The sequence below is a fragment of the Protopterus annectens genome, chromosome 4.part0 (assembly GCF_019279795.1).
Source record: "Protopterus annectens isolate FY-2018-M chromosome 4.part0, PAN1.0, whole genome shotgun sequence".
Classification (NCBI taxonomy): Eukaryota; Metazoa; Chordata; order Ceratodontiformes; family Protopteridae; genus Protopterus; species Protopterus annectens.
In genome coordinates, this window is record NC_056733.1 from 943,586,046 (window position 1) to 943,610,447 (window position 24,402).

The window sequence follows — 24,402 nt, forward strand, 5'->3', positions numbered from 1 at the left end:
AGGGCTGCAGCTACATCAGCAGCTTTTCTTAGAGGAGTACCAACCAAAGACATTCTAGAGGCTGCTACTTGGGGTTTTGTTCACACTTTTACAAAGCATTATCATTTGCCTCTCTACTCTAAGTCCAGGGCAGGCTTTGCCACTGCAGTTCTGCAGGGCCTTATAGCTGCCCCTAATGCTGTTTAGCTCCAGCCTCCCATCCATAGCTTTGGGATTCTACCCAAATGTAATGACTGCAACATTGAAACACGAAGAACATAGTACAGTTGTGTACAGTTACCATAAATGTAGATGTTCGAGTGTATTTACTGTTGCAGTCCAGGTTACCTGCCCGCCATCCCCCTTTTATTCTGGAGTTTCTTTTTCCTTTACTATCTTCTACAACCTTTGTGGTGTATTTGCTTGTAGATGAAGGTAAAGTTTGTATTGTTGCATGTATATATAGTTTATATATGTATTTTTGCTACCCATTTGGGGGGCACCTGACATCTGGGGCAAGAAAAACTAAAGAAAATGGCGTCGGCTGCTTGTTTTATACCCCTGACGACCTGTCGTCATGGAAGAGGAGACAGCAACTGATGCAGGATCCAAGACTTTGGAATTCAGGCCGACTGAGGGCAACCTGCCAACAGATTACCCAAATGTAATGACTGCAACAGCGAATAAACTCGAACATCTACATTTATGATAAGTGTACGCAACTGTACTTTTTAAATATAGTGTCCCAAGGATACAGATTTCACTTCTACACATTACCAACGCCAAAAGGTTGGCCAGATCTCCCCCCAAATCAGTGGGCAGAGGCTCAAAAGCAAATACTCTCTCTTTTAAACATAAAGGCTATTGAAACTGTACCAGAAGAGGAAAAAGGACAAGGTTTCTACTCAAGACTTTTTCTGGTACTCAGAAAAGACAATTCATGGTGTCCTGTTCTGGACCTGTCTACTCTAAACACCTTTTTGGTGATTCCAAAGTTCAAGGTGCTGACTCTTCACCAGTTGCTTTCTATGCTAGGAAAATATGCCTGGATGGTAACACTCGATTTAAAGGAAGCATACTTGCACATCCCAATCAGGGACTCTTGCAGAAGATACCTATGCTTCACAGCAGGCTGCAATCACTACCAGTTCTCTGCACTTCCCTTTGGCTTATCTACTGTGCCCAGGGTATTCACAAAGTGCCTAGCCCCAGTCATCGCATTTTTCAGGCAAAGAAATATTCAAATATAACCATACCTGGATGATTGTTTAATTCAGGCAGAAAGCCAGGACATACTTTTAAATCATTTGGCCTTTGTACAAGGGGTGCTAACTTGTCTGGGGTACAGCATAAACGAAAAGAAATCACACCTGGTACCCTGTCAACAAATCATATTCTTGGGAGCAAGCTTAAATACAACCTCCCAGGTGGCTTTCCTCACGCCAGAGAAACAAATTCATTTGACAAACTACTTCAAACAAGTGGCCACAAAAACCCTACTTATCTGCAAGGCAAATACTACAAGCCTTGGGGTTCATAGCCTCCTGCATTCTTCTGATTCCATATGCAAGACTGCATATGAGGAAACTACAATAGTATCTAAAAAGCCTATGGTGTCAACATTCTCAGGATCTAGAAGCAATGATTCCTGTCTTACCTTGCCTACGCCTAGACTTTCTTTGGTGGGCAGAAGCCTGCCACCAAAACAAGGGACTATCATTCACACCATCCCCTGCCGCCCAAACCCTAACAACAGACGCATCCGATTATGCATGGGGGGCTCACTTGGCAGGGAAGTGCATTCAGGGCAAATGGAACCCAAGTCAAATGCACTTGCATATCAATCAAAAGGAAATGTTAGCTGTACAGCATGCTCTGATAGCCTTCAAGGACCACATTTTTCCAGAACAATTAATGGTAAAGACGGACAACAGCACTGTTATGTGGTACATAAACAAGCAATGCCATGGTTAGTCTGCATAGGGGTAAGAACGTTCTTACCCCTATGCAGACTAACCATGGCATTGTGGAACACAGCCCTGAGCTACCAAGTGCATCTACAAGCTCAATTCCAGCCAGGAAAACTAAATACACTGGCAGACGAACTAAGCAGAAACCTCATGGACCCCCAAGAGTGGAAGCTGGAACCAAGGATTTTCAACATGTTGACAAGCAAATGGGGGAGCCCAGATATAGACCCGTTTGCCTCCCCTCAGAACTATCAATTGGACGAATTTTGCACAAGGACTCCCCACAAACAAGTGTGGAAAGTGAATGCTCTGTCCTTCACCTGGAAAAATCTATCAGTTTATGCCTTTCCTCCTCTGCCTCTGCTCTCCAAAGTACTACTAAAGATCAAACAAGACAAACCAAGGACGATTTTGATTGCACCAGACTGGCCACGACAACACTGGTACCCCCTCTTGTGCAGTGTGTCACTGTTGGCCCCATGACACCTGCCTCAGACTCCTACCCAATTGTCTCAGCAGGAGAACCAGATTCTGCACCCTCAGCTTCGTACAGTGAATCTAGCAGCCTGGCTAATTGCCTAATCTCTCCTTTACCATCCCTCAGTAAACCAGTGATGGATATCATTTTAGAGGCAAGGAGGCCTAGTACTAGAAAATCTTATGCTGAAAAATGGAAAAGATTCTGTGCTTGGAACCAATCTCAAGTGATGAGCAGAGCAGTGCCCAATTTACCTCAGATTTTACAATACTTAACTGAGATGCTTCACAAGGGCCTGTCTTTCTCCTCCATCAAAATTCACACCTCAGCCATTTCAGCTCATTATTACACAGAACCTCCTCTCTTCTCTCATCCACTGCTTAAGCAGTTCCTCAGAGGGGCCAAAAATCTACGACCACCCAGGTGAGCCCCAATTCCAGCCTGGGACCTTAACTTTGTATTGGAAAAGCTCACCCTTCCTCCTTTCGAGCCAGCTGCCACTGCAAATTTAAAATTCTTCTCTTGGAAAACAGCTTTCCTTTTAGCAATCACTTCAGCAAGAAGGGTATCTGAATTACTGGCCCTCATGGCAGTGGAACCTTTCATCATCTTTCATGTGAACAGGGTGTCCCTTAGGACCAATCCCTCTTTCATACCCAAGGTGGTATCCAGTGTGGCCCTTAATCAGTCCATTCATTTGCCAACCTTCTTTCCTAACCCACAGAACAAAGGGGAATGGATACTGCACTCCTTAGACGTGCACAGACAACTTAGATTCTACTTGGACAGGACTAAACCTCAAAGGAAATCTGACCAACTGTTGGTGACATTTGCTACAGGGGCAGAGGGGAAGGCTATTTCAAAGCAAACCATTTCCAAATGGATAGGCCATTGCATTAATTTCTGCTACAAGCACCATGGAAAACCTATCCCACAGTGGATCAGACCCCACTCAACCAGGGCTGCATCTACCTCTACAGCCTTTCTCAGAGGTGTCCCTACCAGGGACATCTTAGAAGCTGCTACCTGGAGTTCAGTACATACTTTCACCAAGCATTACCATCTGCCAATTGTCTCTAAATCCAGAGTTGTTTTGGCCACTGCAGTCTTGCAGGGCCTTATAGCTGGTCCTAATGCTATCTAAATTCCTCCTCCCATCCTTAGTTTTGGGAATCTACCCAAATGTGGTGACTGCAAAAGTGAAACACAAAGAACATAGTACAGTTGTGTACACTTAACCATAAATGTAGATGTTCGAGTGTATTCACTGTTGCAGTCCTGGTTACCCTCCCTCCAGCCCCCTTTCTTCTTTTGGCTATACATCTACTCTACTTTACTATACTCAAAAACTTTTTGGTGTATTTGTTTTTTTGTTGGAGGTATAACCTTATATATTTATAGATTTAATTGCTTCCCATTAGGGAGGCACCTGACATCTGGGACAAGAAAAACTGATGTAATGGCGTCGGCTGCATGTTTTATACCCCTGACGACCTGATGTCATGGAAGAAGGGACAGCAACCAACGCAAGACCCAAGACTTTGTTAATCAGGCCAACTGAGGGCTACTGCAAGCAGATAACCCAAATGTGATGACTGCAACAGTGAATACACTCGAACATCTACATTTATGGTAAGTGTACACAACTGTACTTTCCCAGTCGATCATTGTGATCCAGTGACCAAAAACTCCTGTCTGTCCACAAATCTATCAAATCTGCTGTGCATTTTCTGTACTCATAACATCTTGCTAAGGCCTGAAACTCCTTACCACTATCCATCAGGTCAGTACCCTCCCTCCCATGCTTCAAAACCATTCGCAAGGACTTCCTAGCTAAAAGCTGGCTCTGTTCTTGCTCAGTGCTAGGATAAATTATATCCTTAAATGTAGACTAATAACTGTTTGTACCTTACGCCCCTTTACTCACTTCCTTACTTCTATCAGTTTCCTCCCCTGGCTCTCTCTAAATATAATGTAAGCCTGTGTTTCTTTCTCTTCTTATTGCAATTCCTGTTTGTATTTACTAACTTCCCTGTAATTTCTCTGTAAACTGCCTAAAGTTTCTCTAAGTATTATTCATTGTCATATAACTTGTATCTGTTCTTAACCAGTGTTTTCATATTATGTCTAATTTGGTATACTTCTTTAAACTGCATTTCTTTTTTGTATTATTTTTAAAGACTGTAAAATTATTGCTCTTAAAATGTTTTGATGTTATGTAGTCCAATCTCGTCTACATTCGGCTCCGACTCGGACAAACTTTTCTAACTCGAAGTCTTCTATTGGCTGGGCTAAGCAGGTATCCCATGCTGCACTGCTCCATATCCCCAGATCTCGTTTGCCGCTCGTGTAGCTCGGACGTGGTCTCGCTCTTGGCTGTGGCTAAGTACCCTTTTTTCTTGTTATTGAGAAAACTTATTATAAACAAAAAGCTATTTTCATAGCTATTGTCTATTTAGTGTTGTATTTGGTTTCGGTAGTGTGTTTGTGATTTGTGGTATCCCGCTAACTGTTCCTTCGGGCTAGGCCCATTTCAGTTAGAGGACCTAGTCCTCTTCTCCTGTGTTGTTCGCGCTAAACCATTTAAGTTAGAGGTTTGATGTCAGTTTCCCTTGCTGTTCGTGGTCATAAACCGTTTTAGTTAGAGGTTTTGACCTTTTTTGTCTAAGTGCGTGTTCCTTCAGTGGTATGTGTGTGCTGTTACAGTTTATAAAACTTGTTCCCGCGTTTTTGTGGTGTTGCGTGTCTGTGTCGTTTCTTGTCAGACCGTTACTTGTGTTGTGTTGGTTTTTGGTGATTGTTGAGAAATGTCCAAGGATTCCAAGGAGCACAAACCTTCGGGTTTTAAAAAGTGCTCTAAATGCGGTTACAAGATGTCCATCACCGATGGGCATTCAATTTGTGTTTATTGCCTGGGAGCCATCCATCTGCAGGAGTCCTGCAGCTTCTGCCATGCTTTCAGTCCCAGAGTGCGCCAAGAAAGAAAGAATAAGCTGATTTTAAAGGGACTCTTGAAACCCTCTTTCGAAGAGGCCATGGATTCTTCTCCCAGTGCTAAATCTAAGTCCTCTAAGTCTAAAAAGAGATCTCCGGCTCCTTCAGCTTCCTCGGAGCCACCGGAGAAAGTCACAAAACTTGCTTCGACCTCCTCCGCTCCACTGTCCTCGGGGCCGCAGGAAGTGTCGGTGTTGATGAAATCGGCGTCGGCTCCAATTATATTGGAACCTCTTCGGAGCCGATCACCCAGTCTTAGACCAGTTTCATCTGATAGGAGACCTCAATCTCCCTCCCTGTCCTCCAAATTCTCCAGGACTCTTTTGGATGTGGATGTTGATAGGGTGGTGCAAAGGCTCCTCCAGTCACTGGTTTTGGCAAAATTTTTTTTGGCTCCGGAGCCCGTCCCGACCCCTTCTTCGATCATTCCTCCTTCAAGTGCATCTCTGTCTTCAGAGCCAGAGTGTTCTGCACTGTGTGATGTTCCTAGGTAGTTGCGATGGCCCCTCCGGGCCTATCGGTACCGACGTCGGCTCCGTCCATGGGGTTCGGGACTCGGGATTCCTTAGTCAGGCCCGAGGGGGACATCTCTGGACATATTTTGGTTCCGAGTCTTCCGCTCAGTGCCTCGTCTCGAGGAACCCCGACTCCTGTCTTGGTCTCGGAGGCTGGCTGGTCCTCAGACTCGGGGGGGCCTGCCTTCGAGGCCATGCAGACTGCGCTGACCAGATCATCAGCTACATCATGCAGGTCGGTCATTCTGTCCCTCACCACTCCGGTGAGAGTCAATGATCACCACCTATCCGTAGACAGCGGAGCACCAAGGCCTAGGGATACCGCCACAAGTGGTCCCCAACTTTCTGAGGGCCCTTCAGAGTTCGTGCCTGAGGAGCCCCCTAGAAAGAAAACGTGCAAGAGGAAGCACATAGACTCCCAGAATGAGTCTCTCACCTCTGATACTGACCTTGAGGAATCAGAGGGGTCCACCAAGTCATCCTCTGATGATGTTTCCTTCTCCGATATCCTGAAGATATTGAAACAAAGAGGTTACTGGCTGTCCAAAGGCCCCTCCAAGGAGGAGTCGGTCTTCCTTAAGGCCTTTGTTGCTCAGCCCTCCGCCTCCTGGGTGTCCCCACCCTTCGACGAGCTCCTAGATTTGATTTGTCGGAGGGTGTGGGAAAACCCTGATTCTGTGGAACCCATACCCAGGCACCCCAACAAGTTTCTTTCTGCTCCCCCGGGTAAGGCGTTTCTGTCCAAAGGAGTCCCTGTGGATGCCATGGTGGTGGCGGTGGCCACTCAGAAGGAAGTAGCAGAGACTTCTTCCTCCGTCCATCCTCCTAACAAGGAGTCTAGGACCATGGACTGGTACGGGAAGCGTACCCTCTCATCAGCAACCTTTACCTTACAATCGCTGAACTACCTGTCTCATTTTACTCGGCTCCAGAGAGATCTCCTCAAGGAGTTAGGAGATACTCTTGCGGGTAACGTTCCTGAGGCGGTGGCCCAGATGGTTAACCCCCTGGTGTCTACCCTCAACTCCATCATCAACTCTTCCACGCGGCTCATTTCATATGCAGCCGATGGAGCGAGTAGGCCAGCAAGCTCAGGAGTCGCCCTTAGAAGGCAAGCCTGGATGCGCCTTTGTCATTTCACGGAGGCCTTCAAGTCTTCATTCACTGACGCCCCCTTTGATGGTTCTTCTTTGTTTGGAACCAAAGTGAAAGACACCCTCACCAGGTGCGAACAAGAGGGAAAGACCCTGTGTGCTGTAGGGGGCCATTTTTCCCTTCCCTCTAGGCCTTACCACAAGGCCCAACGGGGTGGGAAGATGTGGTTCAAAAAAATCACAGAGGTTTTTTCCTGCCGCACAAGGTGAGTCCCCCTCCGGAGGCGGGGGGGGGATTATTCAGGGAGACGCCACCCTAGAGGCAAAGGGGGCCTGCGCAATTCAGGAGACCACGATTCTTTTCGTGGCTGTCCCTACTCTCGTTCCTGAGGGAATGCCCGACTGTGCTTATCCGGAGCTAGTCGGGGGTCGAATATCGTTATATCCGGAAGCCTGGAAAAGCATCACCCAGGACTGATGGGTATTACGAATAATTTCCGGAGGTTATGCCATTCCGTTTACGTCAGACCCCCCTTCAGTCAAAAAAATCCCGGACGTTCCACCCAGTCAAAGGGATCAAGCAGCCTCAGAGGTTTCAAAGCTGCTAGGAAAGGGAGCCATCCAGCTTGTCCCCTCAGACCAAGTCAGATTAGGGACTTACTCAAGATTCTTTTTGGTGCCGAAAAGAACAGGGGACCTGAGACCCCCCATATTAGATCTCAGCCGACTGAACAACTATGTACAGAAGTCCAAGTTCCGTATGGTCACACTACAGTCGAATCTCCCATTGTTGGGAGAGGAGGTATGGATGTGCTCCATCGACCTCAAGGATGCTTACTACCATGTCAAAATGGACAGGGCATCCCGAAGTCACCTACGCTTCTGGCTGGGAGCCAGTCATTTCCAGTTTTGAGCCCTGCCCTTTGGTCTCACCACAGCCCCCAGGGTGTTCACCAAGTGTATGGCTGTGGTGACTGCTCACTTGAGACGTCAAGGATTCCAAGTGTTTCTGTATCTGGACGACTGGCTCCTTACTGTCCCCACCAGGCATCTGCTAACCCAAACCAGGGTCGCTATCATCACTCTATCAACAGTTGGGCATAAAACTAAATTGGGAAAAATCTGCCTTGTTGCCCTCACAGCTTGTCACCTTTATAGGCGCAGAATTAGAAACTGTTCGAATGCGAGCATTTTTACTGCAGGAAAGGATCAGAGTCAGCAACAGATACACGCCTTGATGCCCCTGAGGAAAGTGAAGGCAAGATGGGTTCTTCAACTCTAGCGAGATTGCACATGAGACTTCTTCAATGGCTACTCTTTGTCCAATGGTCTCCCCAAACATTTCCACTTTCTCACCCCATTTTGCTCACGGACAGATGCAAACAGGACCTCAGTTGGTGGCTTTGCACCAACAATCTGGACAGGGGAAAACCATTCGTTCCACCCATCCCGGTTGCCACAGTGACCACGGACGCCTCCCGGATGGGGTGGGGGGTGGGGGGGGCATTATGTTTGCAAGACAGTCCAAGGCACGTGGCAAGATCATGAGATACATCTGCATATCAACGTCCTAGAGATGAGAGCGATGCTACTTGCGTTGCAGGCACTTCAGAGCTTTCTGCCTCGAGGGACAATTGCAATACACTCGGACAACATGTTGGTAGTGTGGTATCTGAACAAGCAAGGGGGAACCAGATCTTACCCCCTGTACAGAGAGGCCATGCGAGTGTGGCAGTGGGCAATATCTTCCCAACAGTTTCTGGTGGCAATGCACATTCCGGGGAAGTCCAACATGATAGCGGACAGGCTAAGCAGAGGTATTCTGATGCCTTACGAGTGGTCCCTGAATCGTCTAGTTGTAGAACGAATCTTCAGCAGATGGGGTCAGCCTTGCTGCAACCTTTTTGCCAGCCCCCTCAATGCCAAATGCAGCAGCTACTTCACGCTGATCCCCCCACAGGGGGAGTCACCCAGGGATGCTCTAGTTCACAATTGGCCCTCCGGTCTACTTTATGCTTTCCCTCCGTTTCCCTTGCTGTCAAAAGTGATTCAGAAAGTGCAGCCCTTGGGAAGCAGAATGATTCTGATTGCTCCACACTGGCCTCGTCAAGTCTGGTTTCCCTTTCTCCAACCCTACACTGTGGACACTCCTTGGATTCTGGACCCACAACCAGATTTGCTGACACATATGTCGGGACAGTTCCACCCCTCTCTGATGACCCTCCGGTTGACAGCCTGGCTACTCCACTTCCATCGTTAGTTAGGCTTCATCACTTTTCACCGAAGGTAGTTCACATTTTATCTTCCTCTCATAAGCCCTCTACTAGGAAGATCTGTTTTAGCAAATGGAAGAGGTTTTCTATTTGGGCGCATACCCAAAGAATTGATCCTTATACAGCCCCGATTGCTTCAGTCTTGGAGTTTTTGTCTATGCTTTTCCATCAAGGTTCCGCGTCAGCTACCATAAAAGTTCAATTGGCAGCGATTTCTAATTTTCATGTTGCTAATGAGCCTAGTCTGATGGCTCACAGACTTTGTAAGGCTTTCCTTAAGGGTACTCTATTACTCTGCCATCCGGTCTCCGAACCTATCATGCCCTGGGATCTGAATTTTGTTCTACAAGCCCTTACTTCGCCACCTTTTGAGCCTGCAGCTACCTGTGATTTGAAATTATTGAACTGGAAAACAGCCTTTTTAATAGCAATCACTTCGGCCAGGCGAGTTTCAGAAATTCAAGCCCTTTCTGTCAAACCTCCATACTTGATCTTCCTTAAGGACAGGGTTTCTTTTAGACCAAACCCTTCCTTTCTTCCTAAAGTGGCTTCTGTGTATAATATTAATCAATCTATTGAGTTGCCTGTATTCTTTCCTCATTTTTCAAGCAAGGCAGAATTTAAATTTCATCAATTGGATGTACACAGACAGTTACGTTTCTATCTGCACCTAGCAAAAGATATCCGAAAGTCTGATCAACTATTTGTCTCCTTTTCGGAAAACAAAATTGGGTTCCCTGTCTCCAAAATCACCCTATCCAGATGGATGTCCAGTTGCATCTCTTTTGCCTACTCCGCAGGAGGAAAAGACCTGCCATTTCCGGTCAAGGCTCACTCTACTCAGGCTGTTTCTACATCTACAGCCTATCAAGCCAGATTGTCGATGGATGATATATGTGCTGCAGCTACTTTGGCTTCTCCTCACACATTTGTTACTCATTACAAATTGGACGTGGTATCTAGAGGCAGATCGTCCTATGGTTCCACAGTACTCAGGAGTATTTTCCTATGAGCCACCCAGGATGTAGGCGCTAGGGACGCTGTCCCACGGGTAAGAATGTAGGCGAGATTGGACTACATAACATCAAGAAGTTATGTACTCACCATAACGTTCGATGTATGTAGTCCATCTCGCCTCACATTCTTACTTACCCTCCCATCTTCCCCCTTCCTGGAGGATCTGGAGGTTAGGTTTTTCTATTTACAGAGTTCTCTTCACTTTTAGCTTATTCTTTTTTACCTGGATGTTATGTATGCATGGGGTATGAATGACTGTTCGCAGCAAACTAGATCTGGGGATATGGAGCAGTGCAGCATGGGATACCTGCTTAGCCCAGCCAATAGAAGACTTCGAGCTAGAAAAGTTTGACCGAGTCGGCTCCGAACCCACGGGTAAAAATGTGAGGTGAGATGGACTACATACATCGAACGTTATGGTGAGTACATAACTTCTTCTTATACTTTGGAGCTTTTCTCCCTGGGCCTCTGCTGAAAAATGGGTTCCTACCAAGTCGGACTTTCCCAGTAATCAAATGTCAGTAAATAAATAAATACAGGATTGCATATATTGGTAGAAAATTTTAAGTACAATTGTAATTTTTTTCCAGTTCCTCCTATTTCTTTTGGAAGTATCTCTTTTCCACTTTGCTCTTATTTTGGCTTGCAAATCCTGGTATTTTATGACTTTGTCCCTTTCAGTATGTAAGACCCTGTAATCATTGGGTTTAGGTAGCTATTTCAGTAATTAATACCATTTCTGTCTTTTGTTCTTGAACTACTATGTCTGGTTTTCTTGCATCTATTTTCTCAGCTGCTATTACTAGATGTTCCCTTGTGATCCGAACTTCATTGCTGTCAACAGTGTTTCCAATACTTCTCAGCTGTTTCTGCATTGCAGTGTTTGCACAATCCACAGTGCAACAGTTATGCCACATTACTGTGTCTTTCAGTATACAGTCCTCAGCCACAAAGGTGTGCACCTTTCCCCCTCTGTTTTATAGAACTAGCATCTGCTTGTTTCTCCTGCTTTATCTCTGGACTTTGTAAACCAAAGTACACATATCGGGTTACCGTTATTAGCCTTTTGTTGTTTGGTTTAAATACACCTCTCTCTAAAAATTCCTGTGTCAGATCTTGCACCAACATAGAGCTGCGTTAGAAGTGTTCTGTTATTACCACTATATCTGTGGTGCAGACTTTCCAGTTTTGTCAGATCTTCTGTCAACATAGAGCTGGTTTAGAAGTGTTCTGTTATTACCACTATATCTGTGGTGTAGACTTTCCAGTTTTGTCAGATCTTGTGTCAACATAGAGCTGCATTAGAAGTTTTCTATTATTACCACTATATCTGTGGTGCAGACTTTCCAGTTTTGTCAGATCTTGTGCCAACATAGAGCTGTGTTAGAAGTTTTCTGTTATTACCACTATATCTGTGGTATAGACTTTCCAGTTTTGTCAGATCTTGTGTCAACATAGAGCTGTGTTAGAAGTTTTCTGTTATTACCACTATATCTGTGGTATAGACTTTCCAGTTTTGTCAGATCTTGTGTCAACATAGAGCTGTGTTAGAAGTTTTCTGTTATTACCACTATACCTGTGGTGTAGACTTTCCAGTTTTGTCAGATCTTGTGTCAACATAGAGCTGTGTTAGAAGTTTTCTGTTATTACCACTATACCTGTGGTGTAGACTTTCCAGTTTTGTCAGATCTTGTGTCAACATAGAGCTGCGGTAGAAGTGTTCTGTTATTACCACTATATCTGTGGTGCAGACTTTCCAGTTTTGTCAGATCTTGTGTCGACATAGAGCTGCGTTAGAAGTTTTCTGTTATTACCACTATATCTGTGGTGTAGACGTTCCAGTTTTGTCAGATCTTGTGTCAACATAGAGCTGCGTTAGAAGTTTTCTGTTATTACCACTATATCTCTGGTGTAGACTTTCCAGTTTTGTCAGATCTTGTGTCAACATAGAGCTGGTTTAGAAGTTTTCTGTTATTACCACTATATCTGTGGTGCAGACTTTCCAGTATTGTCAGATCTTGTGTCAACATAGAGCTGTGTTAGAAGTTTTCTGTTATTACCACTATATCTGTGGTGCAGACTTTCCAGTATTGTCAGATCTTGTGTCAACATAGAGCTGTGTTAGAAGTTTTCTGTTATTACCACTATATCTGTGGTGTAGACTTTCCAGTTTTGTCAGAACTTGTGTCAACATAGAGCTGCGTTAGAAGTTTTCTGTTATTACCACTATATCTGTGGTGTAGACTTTCCAGTATTGTCAGATATTGTGTCAACATAGAGCTGTGTTAGAAATTTTCTGTTATTACCACTATATCTGTGGTGCAGACTTTCCAGTATTGTCAGATCTTGTGTCAACATAGAGCTGTGTTAGAAGTTTTCTGTTATTACCACTATATCTGTGGTGTAGACTTTCCAGTTTTGTCAGATCTTGTGTCAACATAGAGCTGTGTTAGAAGTTTTCTGTTATTACCACTATATCTGTGGTGCAGACTTTCCAGTTTTGTCAGATCTTGTGTCAACATAGAGCTGTGTTAGAAGTTTTCTATTATTACCACTATACCTGTGGTGTAGACTTTCCAGTTTTGTCAGATCTTGTGTCATCATAGAGCTGCGTTAGAAGTTTTCTGTTATTACCACTATATCTGTGGTGCAGACTTTCCAGTTTTGTCAGATCTTGTGTTGACATAGAGCTGTGTTAGAAGTTTTCTGTTATTACCACTATATCTGTGGTGCAGACTTTCCAGTATTGTCAGATCTTGTGTCAACATAGAGCTGTGTTAGAAGTTTTCTGTTATTACCACTATATCTGTGGTGCAGACTTTCCAGTTTTGTCAGATCTTGTGTCAACATAGAGCTGTGTTAGAAGTTTTCTGTTATTACCACTATATCTGTGGTGTAAACGTTCCAGTTTTGTCAGATCTTGTGTCAACATAGAGCTGCGTTAGAAGTTTTCTGTTATTACCACTATATCTGTGGTATAGACTTTCCAGTTTTGTCAGATCTTGTGTCAACATAGAGCTGCGTTAGAAGTTTTCTGTTATTACCACTATATCTGTGGTATAGACTTTCCAGTTTTGTCAGATCTTGTGTCAACATAGAGCTGCGTTAGAAGTTTTCTGTTATTACCACTATATCTGTGGTGCAGACTTTCCAGTATTGTCAGATCTTGTGTCAACATAGAGCTGCGTTAGAAGTTTTCTGTTATTACCACTATATCTGTGGTGTAGACTTTCCAGTTTTGTCAGATCTTGTGTCAACATAGAGCTGCGTTAGAAGTTTTCTGTTATTACCACTATATCTGTGGTGCAGACTTTCCAGTTTTGTCAGATCTTGTGTCAACATAGAGCTGTGTTAGAAGTTTTCTGTTATTACCACTATATCTGTGGTGCAGACTTTCCAGTTTTGTCAGATCTTGTGTCAACATAGAGCTGTGTTAGAAGTGTTCTGTTATTACCACTATATCTGTGGTGCAGACTTTCCAGTTTTGTCAGATCTTGTGTCAACATAGAGCTGTGTTAGAAGTTTTCTGTTATTACCACTATATCTGTGGTGCAGACTTTCCAGTTTTGTCAGATCTTGTGCCAACATAGAGCTGTGTTAGACGTTTTCTGTTATTACCACTATATCTGTGGTGTAGACTTTCCAGTTTTGTCAGATCTTGCGCCAACATAGAGCTGTGTTAGAAGTTTTCTGTTATTACCACTATATCTGTGGTATAGACTTTCCAGTTTTGTCAGATCTTGTGTCAACTGTGTTAGAAGTGTTCTGTTATTACCACTATATCTGTGGTGTAGACTTTCCAGTTTTGTCAGATCTTGTGTCAACATAGAGCTGTGTTAGAAGTTTTCTGTTATTACCACTATATCTGTGGTGTAGACTTTCCAGTTTTGTCAGATCTTGTGTCAACATAGAGCTGTGTTAGAAGTTTTCTGTTATTACCACTATATCTGTGGTGCAGACTTTCCAGTTTTGTCAGATCTTGTGCCAACATAGAGCTGTGTTAGAAGTTTTCTGTTATTACCACTATATCTGTGGTGTAGACTTTCCAGTATTGTCAGATCTTGTGTCAACATAGAGCTGTGTTAGAAGTTTTCTGTTATTACCACTATATCTGTGGTGCAGACTTTCCAGTTTTGTCAGATCTTGTGTCAACATAGAGCTGTGTTAGAAGTGTTCTGTTATTACCACTATATCTGTGGTGTAGACTTTCCAGTTTTGTCAGATCTTTGGTCAACATAGAGCTGTGTTAGAAGTTTTCTGTTATTACCACTATATCTGTGGTGCAGACTTTCCAGTTTTGTCAGATCTTGTGTCAACATAGAGCTGTGTTAGAAGTTTTCTGTTATTACCACTATATCTGTGGTGTAGACTTTCCAGTTTTGTCAGATCTTGTGTCAACATAGAGCTGTGTTAGAAGGTTTCTGTTATTACCACTATATTTGTGGTGCAGACTTTCCAGTTTTGTCAGATCTTGTGTCAACATAGAGCTGTGTTAGAAGTTTTCTGTTATTACCACTATATCTGTGGTATAGACTTTCCAGTATTGTCAGATCTTGTGTCAACATAGAGCTGTGTTAGAAGTTTTCTATTATTACCACTATATCTGTGGTGCAGACTTTCCAGTTTTGTCAGATCTTGTGTCAACATAGAGCTGTGTTAGAAGTTTTCTGTTATTACCACTATATCTGTGGTGTAGACTTTCCAGTTTTGTCAGATCTTGTGTCAACATAGAGCTGTGTTAGAAGTTTTCTGTTATTACCACTATATCTGTGGTGTAGACTTTCCAGTTTTGTCAGATCTTGTGTCAACATAGAGCTGTGTTAGACGTTTTCTGTTATTACCACTATATCCGTGGTGTAGACTTTCCAGTTTTGTCAGATCTTGTGTCAACATAGAGCTGTGTTAGAAGTTTTCTGTTATTACCACTATATCTGTGGTGCAGACTTTCCAGTTTTGTCAGATCTTGTGTCAACATAGAGCTGCGTTAGAAGTGTTCTGTTATTACCACTATGTCTGTGGTGTAGACTTTCCAGTTTTGTCAGATCTTGTGTCAACATAGAGCTGCGGTAGAAGTTTTCTATTATTACCACTATATCTGTGGTGCAGACTTTCCAGTTTTGTCAGATCTTGTGTCAACATAGAGCTGCGGTAGAAGTTTTCTGTTATTACCACTATATCTGTGGTGCAGACTTTCCAGTATTGTCAGATCTTGTGTCAGCATAGAGCTGTGTTAGAAGTTTTCTGTTATTACCACTATATCTGTGGTGCAGACTTTCCAGTTTTGTCAGATCTTGTGTCAACATAGAGCTGTGTTAGAAGTTTTCTGTTATTACCACTATATCTGTGGTGCAGACTTTCCAGTTTTGTCAGATCTTGTGTCAACATAGAGCTGTGTTAGAAGTTTTCTGTTATTACCACTATATCTGTGGTGTAGACTTTCCAGTATTGGCAGATCTTGTGTCAACATAGAGCTGTGTTAGAAGTTTTCTGTTATTACCACTATATCTGTGGTGTAGACTTTCCAGTTTTGTCAGATCTTGTGTCAACATAGAGCTGTGTTAGAAGTTTTCTGTTATTACCACTATATCTGTGGTGTAGACTTTCCAGTTTTTTCAGATCTTGTGTCAACATAGAGCTGTGTTAGAACTTTTCTGTTATTACCACTATATCTGTGGTGCAGACTTTCCAGTATTGTCAGATCTTGTGTCAACATAGAGCTGTGTTAGAAGTTTTCTGTTATTACCACTATATCTGTGGTGCAGACTTTCCAGTTTTGTCAGATCTTGTGTCAACATAGAGCTGTGTTAGAAGTTTTCTGTTATTACCACTATATCTGTGGTGCAGACTTTCCAGTTTTGGCAGATCTTGTGTCAGCATAGAGCTGTGTTAGAAGTTTTCTGTTATTACCACTATATCTGTGGTGTAGACTTTCCAGTTTTGTCAGATCTTGTGTCAACATAGAGCTGGTTTAGAAGTTTTCTGTTATTACCACTATATCTGTGGTGTAGACTTTCCATGTTTTTCTTTCGGTCCTTTTCTTCATATTCTTTCTTTTGATTTTTGGCACTTTCAGTTGCTGCCTGATTCACTATTACTTGGTTTGATTTTCCATTTGCATTACCCACTCCTTTATGAAATGCTTTTGTTAAATTAAGCAAAGATGTCATTTTAGATTACATCTTTTTCCTTTATCATTTTATTTGCATCTAATGAGGTCAGCAGCTCTGTTTACAGTCCCATGATTGCAGACTCTACATGTAGTGTTTTTTGTGGAGGAGCATAGCTCCCTCAGATAAGGGGAAGTACAGTCTTGGTATTTACTGCTTTTATGTGTTATTTGATAAACAGGAAACATTTTTCTTGCTTTCTTGTCCAGTTGATTCATTACTGTTTGAGTTCAGTCATTCACACAAAAGCTGTAAATTAGAACAGGAAAAAAAAAAACAAATTGATTTATAGGATGGACTTTATTCCTAAATGTCAGGACAGCTTTCAATATTAGCTTTAATCTTTTGAAATTTTCTGTGCTAAGTTTTGTTCTCATTTGTTCATGTTTTATTGTTGACCCCTCCCAAATTCCCAAATATTTATTGACTTTTTGTTCAGGTTCTTTTTATCACATTCCTGTCCCAGGTTGACACTTTCTTATTGCTGCAGCTTTCCTGTTATAGATGTCACTTTTGCACAATTATCAAGACTAAATAACATTCCTATATCATCTGAGAAAGTTTTGACCATTGAAGCTGTGCTTTCAGATCATCAGTTGATAAGTTGTACAGTTTTAAATCATTCACAATTTGTGAATGTCAGTGAACAAGGTTGATTTCTGGAAGTTAAGCTGTAACCATAGCCTGGTCCATTAAGTAAACAGAATAATGTGTTAAGGGCAAGACAAAACAACAGTGCTGACAAGTAATCACTCTTGAATATCCCCTTTTGACGTTTTATCCCTGAGATAATATACCTTTTGTCATAGCTCAGTTGTAAAGTGGTTTGCTACTGTTTCATACTCACTGCAATGTAATTGATAAACGTAAGATGTGTGTCTTGTGCATTTGTAAGCAGGTCATTATATCTGAATATGGGTACTGTTAAATGCTTTTTTGTAATCTCTCCATGCCATACTTGTCTGTAAAAAGGGGAAGAATTGCACTGTTACCGCTTTAACAACAGATGATCCTTTGCTGCACAATTTTCTTGTCGCCTTTTTGTTCCAGTGCCATGACTGATTATTTTTCTAGACGACTGTAAACTCTGCCTGCATCAATATATTTTCAGAAGACAAGTTGTTGGTCAGTAGTTCTTAAGAGTGACTTGCAAGTTCACTCTTAAAAAAGATATTTTTTTTTGTTTTTTTTTCCTGTTGACCAGGTTAGTGTCTGTCAGGATGTAGATATAAATAATTTTACTGTGGGCTAAATCTTTGTGTAAAGATAATCTTTGTGTAAAGATATGCATACCTTTAGCCAGAACTTAGGTACTGCATCTAGACCTGGGGTTCTCCATTAAGAAACTTTTTTCTAAATATTGTCTTAATTTCTCTGGCTGTTATGTTACCCCATTTCATAATCTCTGTATTAGAGCTTACTACTCTTTCTTTTAATTCTTCTGTCCACATCTTTGTTAAAGGAAAACTCCACCTTCTCCTGCAGTTTAACTCAAGTATTAGATTGCTTTTCTCCCTACATTATGATTCCAGTACTGTATATGTACCTGAAACCTGCTTGTACTTTATAAAACTTTTCATTTCCTCATTTTGGTATCAAAGGAAGGGAAAGACCACCCATTTTTGTAAGCTTAAATTCTCACTTGAGTTGCAGAGGAGTTTGTCTACACGTGCATGACATACCACAGTCAGAAAAATGTGTAGTCAGGTGCTCAGGCTGCAGTAAACAAGACAGAGAGGTGTGAAACTGTTTCCATTGTGTTTATTGCAGAGAGGAAGAGAACTTACACTGATTCACAATTGCTTCCACTGTAGCCATGCCTTGTCATAGCAAACTAGAGCAATTAGATCAGGCAATGGTTCAAGGGCAGTTGTCACCTTTTTTGGCAAATTTACATAAGCAGCATCACAGTACTGAAATGCTAAGCTTTAAACTTTAAATTTTTATTTATACTAGTTGACATTTGAATTTGATTTTAATGTAATATCAAAGATGTTTGCGACATTTAGAGAAAAGTCAGAAATGTTGTTCTTGGAATTCTTGTATCAGCACATTTAACAAAGTGTAGGGGGAGGGGCTGTCAATTCATCTTGGACTATAAAAGGATACTTTTAACAAAGGCCTGCAATTTAGCAACTGTGTTGGTTGCAGCTGTATAATTCCTTAGTATACTATAAAACAAGCCCTGAGACACAAACAAATGAGGGCCATTCAAGAAATAAAAGAAGCAGTCATGTTACAGAAAGTATACAAGATGACAGTGACAGACACTAATTCCATTATATGTCAATGGCATGGGAATACGCCACTACTTGCTTACATCTAGCACAGCTCATATAAAGCAGACTTGAAATGAATTGTGGGAAAGAGAAAGGCTTGAAGAAAAATAAAACAACATTGATATGTCAAGCCGCATTGATAGCCATTTTACAGAAAACATATTCAAATTCTTTAAGAAGCTAGAATGATTTTTGAAAGGTTAAAATAACTCAGAAAACAGAGCTAGAGTGAGCAAATAGATTTCTTTAGTTCTAAGGTAGAGTTTTCATTTATGTTCGACTGGGTCTACATAAATACTTCTCCAAAATGTACCTGTTATTTTTTTGTGGTATTGCTGTGGATTTTGTCTGTTTCCGAGTTCTGTATAAAACCTTTTTTGGGCCATTAACAAATTACTTACTTTCTAGTTTTCCTTTATATTTATTAACAAGCTGTCTGACTTTTTTCTGCTTGTGCTGTTATTTTACTGTTGGAAGTATTGTATGATAAATCCTAGTCTGTTTTGATACAGTGTGCTGCTTTTAGCAATCACTGGCCCTCTTCAAAAGAAATCTTGATGAGTGAATGGAAATAGAAAATTCACCCCGGGGATCACTCCAGTGGCTCTACTCGACAGAGGCACTGGGAGCTAAGGTCGGGTGGCACAATGCCAGGGTAATCCTATGGGCAGGCTTGTAAAGGCTCCAGGGCCATTAGCCTAGTATACACCTATGAAGCTATGTACCTTTATATATATATATATATATATATATATATGTATATATATATATATGTATGTATATATATATATATATATATATATATATATATATATATATATATATATATGCATATTCTAAGACCTTTGATCTGTTCTCTTTTCTGTATTCCTTTAGGACTGACAAGCTGATATTGGTCCCTTATTCTCAATATTCTGTGGCCAGCTTCTCCTGTGCTTGGGATATTACTTGGACCCTGGTCATCTGGGTTGTGATCAGGGCTTCATCATTTAGCAATATAGACCTGATTACAGCACAGGATTCTTTTTAACAAAGCAGACATTTGATTATCATTGCAGTGCTCTCGATTATCTTTCACGAAGCGTTTAATCTTGCCTTGGTTAAAAATGCTTACCATCCATCCCTGTGGTGTCATTGTATCTACTGACATTACAGTATTGGTCAAGATGGAGGGTTGGGAGAATCATGTCAGACAATAAGGACCACAGAATCTGTAAGGCACTGGAGCTTGAAGAAAGACAGATATGCCTGATTTAAAATAACAAGAAGAATTGTTTACAGCACACAAATGATTTTCTGGACTTGAATGTGAAATGTTCATGTTCTGATTTTACATTATTTACATTAGAAAAAGTTTAAAGTGTTATTTATAAATACTGCTCCTTTGAATAGACATAACTAAAGATCATGATGGATACAATGAATAGTGCCTCCTACATAGGTTCATAGATTAGTACTAGGCCAACTGCACCTGTGGGCCATTTTAAGCCTAGCCAATTAATCCTTGTGAGAATCAAACCCTGTACCTTGTGTCTGAAAGGTAAATACCTTAACCATTATGCCAACCTCCCTCCCATTACAATGCACTGGGTTTGAGCAGGAAATGGGAGGAGCAGTACACTTAATACAAGACTTGCTTTCACCTCTTAAATTGGTTTCATTTTTTTTAAGGCCCACGATTATATCGCATTCCTGTATTCACGACAAGCTTCTGTGAAGATTTAGTTGAAGAGCTGGAGAACTTTGAGCAATCTGAGATGCCAAAAGGCAGGCCCAACACTATGAACAACTATGGGGTAAGAGTGACATTCACATGCAGCCTGATTTTTATGTGTGTCTAGAGTGAAGGGCTAGGATTCCTACAGATGGTCTGAAAATATCATTTGTCACTATGTTTCTGTAATGTGACAGGGAAATAATGCATCAGGATCACATTTAGCACAATTTGCAGCAGAATATACAAACATATGTTAAAATTAGGTTTGCCAGCTTTCTTTGTGGTTATAACCGGACTAAGGTCACGCCCCTCGTATCACCCATAACTCCACCCATTCCCACCCCCTCTCCCATCCATGCTCCGCCCAATTCATGACATCATTGTGACATCAGCTGATGGGAACGCCCTCTTTTTTCTGTTCCGGATGTCTGCTTTCAGACGATTTACTATGCTTTTCTGTAAAAAAGCATAGTAAATCAGCCAATTTAACAAACACTGACCGTCTGTTTCCTTTTGTGAAACAGAATACTGGAGTACTGGAGTTTGTACAGTGTTTTCCTGACTACCAGAGAATTGATTTGATTTGTGGATAATCCAGAAAAAAAAACGGATAGGTGGCAAAGGGGGGAGGGGAGGAACGCAGTCAGGTTAGTTGACTACTGGGTGAAATAGGTTTGGTGGTTGTGAAAAGATTACCTTAAGAAGCTCTGACATCACGTGTGGAAAGACATCAATGTAAGAGGCAGCGATTCTTCAAATAGACAAAACATTATCTTGCAGAAAAAATTCAACATTGGGAAAAATAGTATACACACTCATTCAAAAGAATTCCCTTTATAAACTCAACACAAAATAGTTTTGTAAAGTGTATTTTCTCCTATTCTAACCATGGTAACCCCACATGCAGCATACTTACTGTATTCCCAACTAGGTCAGTTATTCAAAGCAAATGGTAAGGCTTAGTAGAAAACTGACAGTTTAGAAATAAAAACAATGCTTTTTTTTTCAAAAGAGGTACCAGAAAAATGATGACAAGCAGAATTACTTTACGTCCAAGGCATATAACAGACAGGGGAGCCCGCAGGATTTTTTGCAGGGGGTGCAAACCTAGAGCCCTCCCCATGCAGCCCCCCCCCACACACACACAGCCTTTCCAGTGTGCCATTACTTGGCTATTTCTCCACAGTTGCCATAAACACTGTTCAACAGTCTCAGTGTGCATACTGTTTTATGTTTTACTTCTACAATGACTACGGATATTTGGATTTAGTTTACAACTTTTATTTCAAATTTTATAGCACAAACACTGATAGACATTTGCTAAACAGAACAATAGTCTTACAATGAAAACAGACTTAGCATTAAAGATTCTGTACCTTTGAAACAGAATTCACTGAAAAAGCATTGAAATCCACAAAGAAAATGCATCTGTACAGTGGCATGTTAAGTTTACCTTTGGGCTGTTTTCAAACCATAGGCCCCTTGCACACATTTTTAGGGCCATGCAAAAGTTTTGTAATTCACCTTCCTGATTTTATTAATTATAATATGTAATTGAATTATATATCTTGAATAATACAGCACTCTTGTTAAAGTGCATTTTAAATTTATAGTTTTGAACATTTTTCCAGTAAGCACTGAAACAAAACATACAAACCAATAATGACAAACTGCCCAATTCAGAACACTTCAACCATAAAAGGCTACTCAAACTTCTGTCATTACAATCCACCAATATCAGTCAATATACACAATCTCTGCAGAAGTACAAGTCATCTGAAAAACTCCACATTAAAGATATCTGAAACTAATGAAGAGGTTGTTGTTAGAAAACAACTGTGCATTTCAGTGTTTCATCTACAAATTCAGTGCCTGCTGCCCTCAAAGAATAAACTGCCTATGTTACATAAAAAAAAACGATAAGCTGGTATATTGCAATAGGGAATGTGTGGCAAACTGAAAAACAGGTTCATAGTTACTAGGCAACTCATCCAAAGGAGGACATCCTCAGGACTGCAGCACCACAACCCCTTAAAATACAAATATGCAGCCTTCTGTACCCCCAAACACAGCAGCATATACATTAAAAACCCTTAACTGGAGATGTAGTAATATAGCAAGCATGCACTGGTCTGTAAACAGTTATCTTCTTTGTTGGTTCATCTGTATCTCTTCAATATTTATATATTTGAAGCTGGTACTTTCGGGCCTTCTGATGGATAAAATGTTGCCCGTTAAAATTAATTTGAAAAAAAAAAAAAGAAGTGTATATACACTGCGCCTGAACAACATCTATGCCTTAGGACTGTTTTTATTTCCCCAGTAATGTACTGTGCATTCAGTTTTGAGGGAGGTACTAGCAGATGTTACAGGAATTACCAAGAATATATCGATTTCTTTGACAGCTTTACTTTTAACACGAACAAGGTTTCCAATAATATTTTGGTGTATTGTGTACTTCTGCTGCCAAACCCGTGCACACTGTCTTCAGCAAACCTGACATAAAGCTGAGGTTTGACAGCTGTCAGTTATTAAACATGTTTTTCTTCTGTCCTTATTTACACAAATTTATAGTCATGCCGGTATGCCAAATACTGAGCGCACTAGGACCTAAACGACTGACTGCTCACATAAATGGATAGCTTTACAATACCAGTGAAGAAAAAAATTCAAGAGCAAGAAAACAGCAATGAATACTATCAGCAGGATATTAACTTAAAAACCCCGCATCTTTAAACACAATAAGTTGAATGTACAGTCCCATAGCATAGCGGAACCCATGCAATTAAGATGAAACCCTGGTCGATTTCACAACATAAAACAGACCCCAGTTCAATGAGCATACTGCAATAAGGAAATCCACCAATGTACAGCAAATTCCACCAACCTCAGGGTAAAGACACCCTCTCATTCACTCAATTTAATCACAGTATGACTACAAAAATTGGAGATGAACAACCATTACATCTTGTTTTAGAGGGTGGTACTACTTACTTGGTTTTCCAGTCATCTCAAAGTCCAGCGCAGACAGCTAATAAATGGGATTGTGTGGAAAAAATGCACCCACCTGATTTATTATTATTTTTTTTTATTTCCAAAAAAAAGTTTTAAAAGGGGCTAGCGAGCGCCCCTGCGCCCATGCCTAAATCTGCCACTGGGAGATTAGTGCTCTACCTGACTCACCTATATCGCCAAAAAGCACACCGGGACCACAGGCAATAAGGAGGGGAGAGAGACAGTAAAGATGGCGCAGGAGAAACGCCTGAGACCCTGGCAGTGGCACACAAAACCCGGACTTCACGTGTCTGGTTTTTAATGAAATTTATAACCGGACAATTTGTAGGAAAACTGGACAGTCCGGTCAAAAACCGGACAGCTGGCAACCCTAGTTAAAATATTTCTTGTGTATATAATTTTTGAGAGTACACACAATAAACATTTCCCACAGATGTGGTGCACTCTTTCTAATGGTATGTCAGTGTCTGTCTCTGATATAGTAATCATCCACATTGTGTACTGTTCAACTCAGATAGGAAGCAAGGGTGTAACCAGGCATACTTCCCCGGTAATCAAACTGAAATAAATAAATAAATACTGTTTGTACTCTATGGGTGCAGCGAGGCATACTGTTTGTACTCCAAGGGTGTAGCTAGGCACACTGATTGTACTCTAAGGGTGTAGCCAGGCTTACTGCTTTACTCAAGGGTGTAGCCAGGCATACTGATTGTACTCAAGGGTATAGCCAGGCATACAGTTTGTACTCCAAGGGTGTAGCCAGGCATACTGTTTGTACTCCAAGGGTGTAGCCAGAAATACTGATTGTAGTCCAAGGGTGTAGCCAGGCATACTGATTGTACTCCAAGGGTGTAGCCAGGCTTACTGTTTGTACTCTAAGGGTGTAGCCAGGCATACTGTTTGT

General features: G+C 41.5%; 1 protein-coding gene across 3 annotated transcripts in view; it reads left to right on the forward strand.

Annotated features, from left to right (window-relative positions):
• OGFOD2 (2-oxoglutarate and iron dependent oxygenase domain containing 2) overlaps positions 1–24,402 on the forward strand; it is a 355,549-nt gene that overhangs the window by 283,863 nt on the left and 47,284 nt on the right. For all 3 annotated transcript variants that reach the window (XM_044068919.1, XM_044068920.1, XM_044068921.1), the window contains exon 6: positions 20,438–20,562. In XM_044068919.1, coding sequence (XP_043924854.1) covers positions 20,438–20,562 — 125 coding nt within the window. The remainder of the gene's footprint in view (positions 1–20,437; positions 20,563–24,402) is intronic.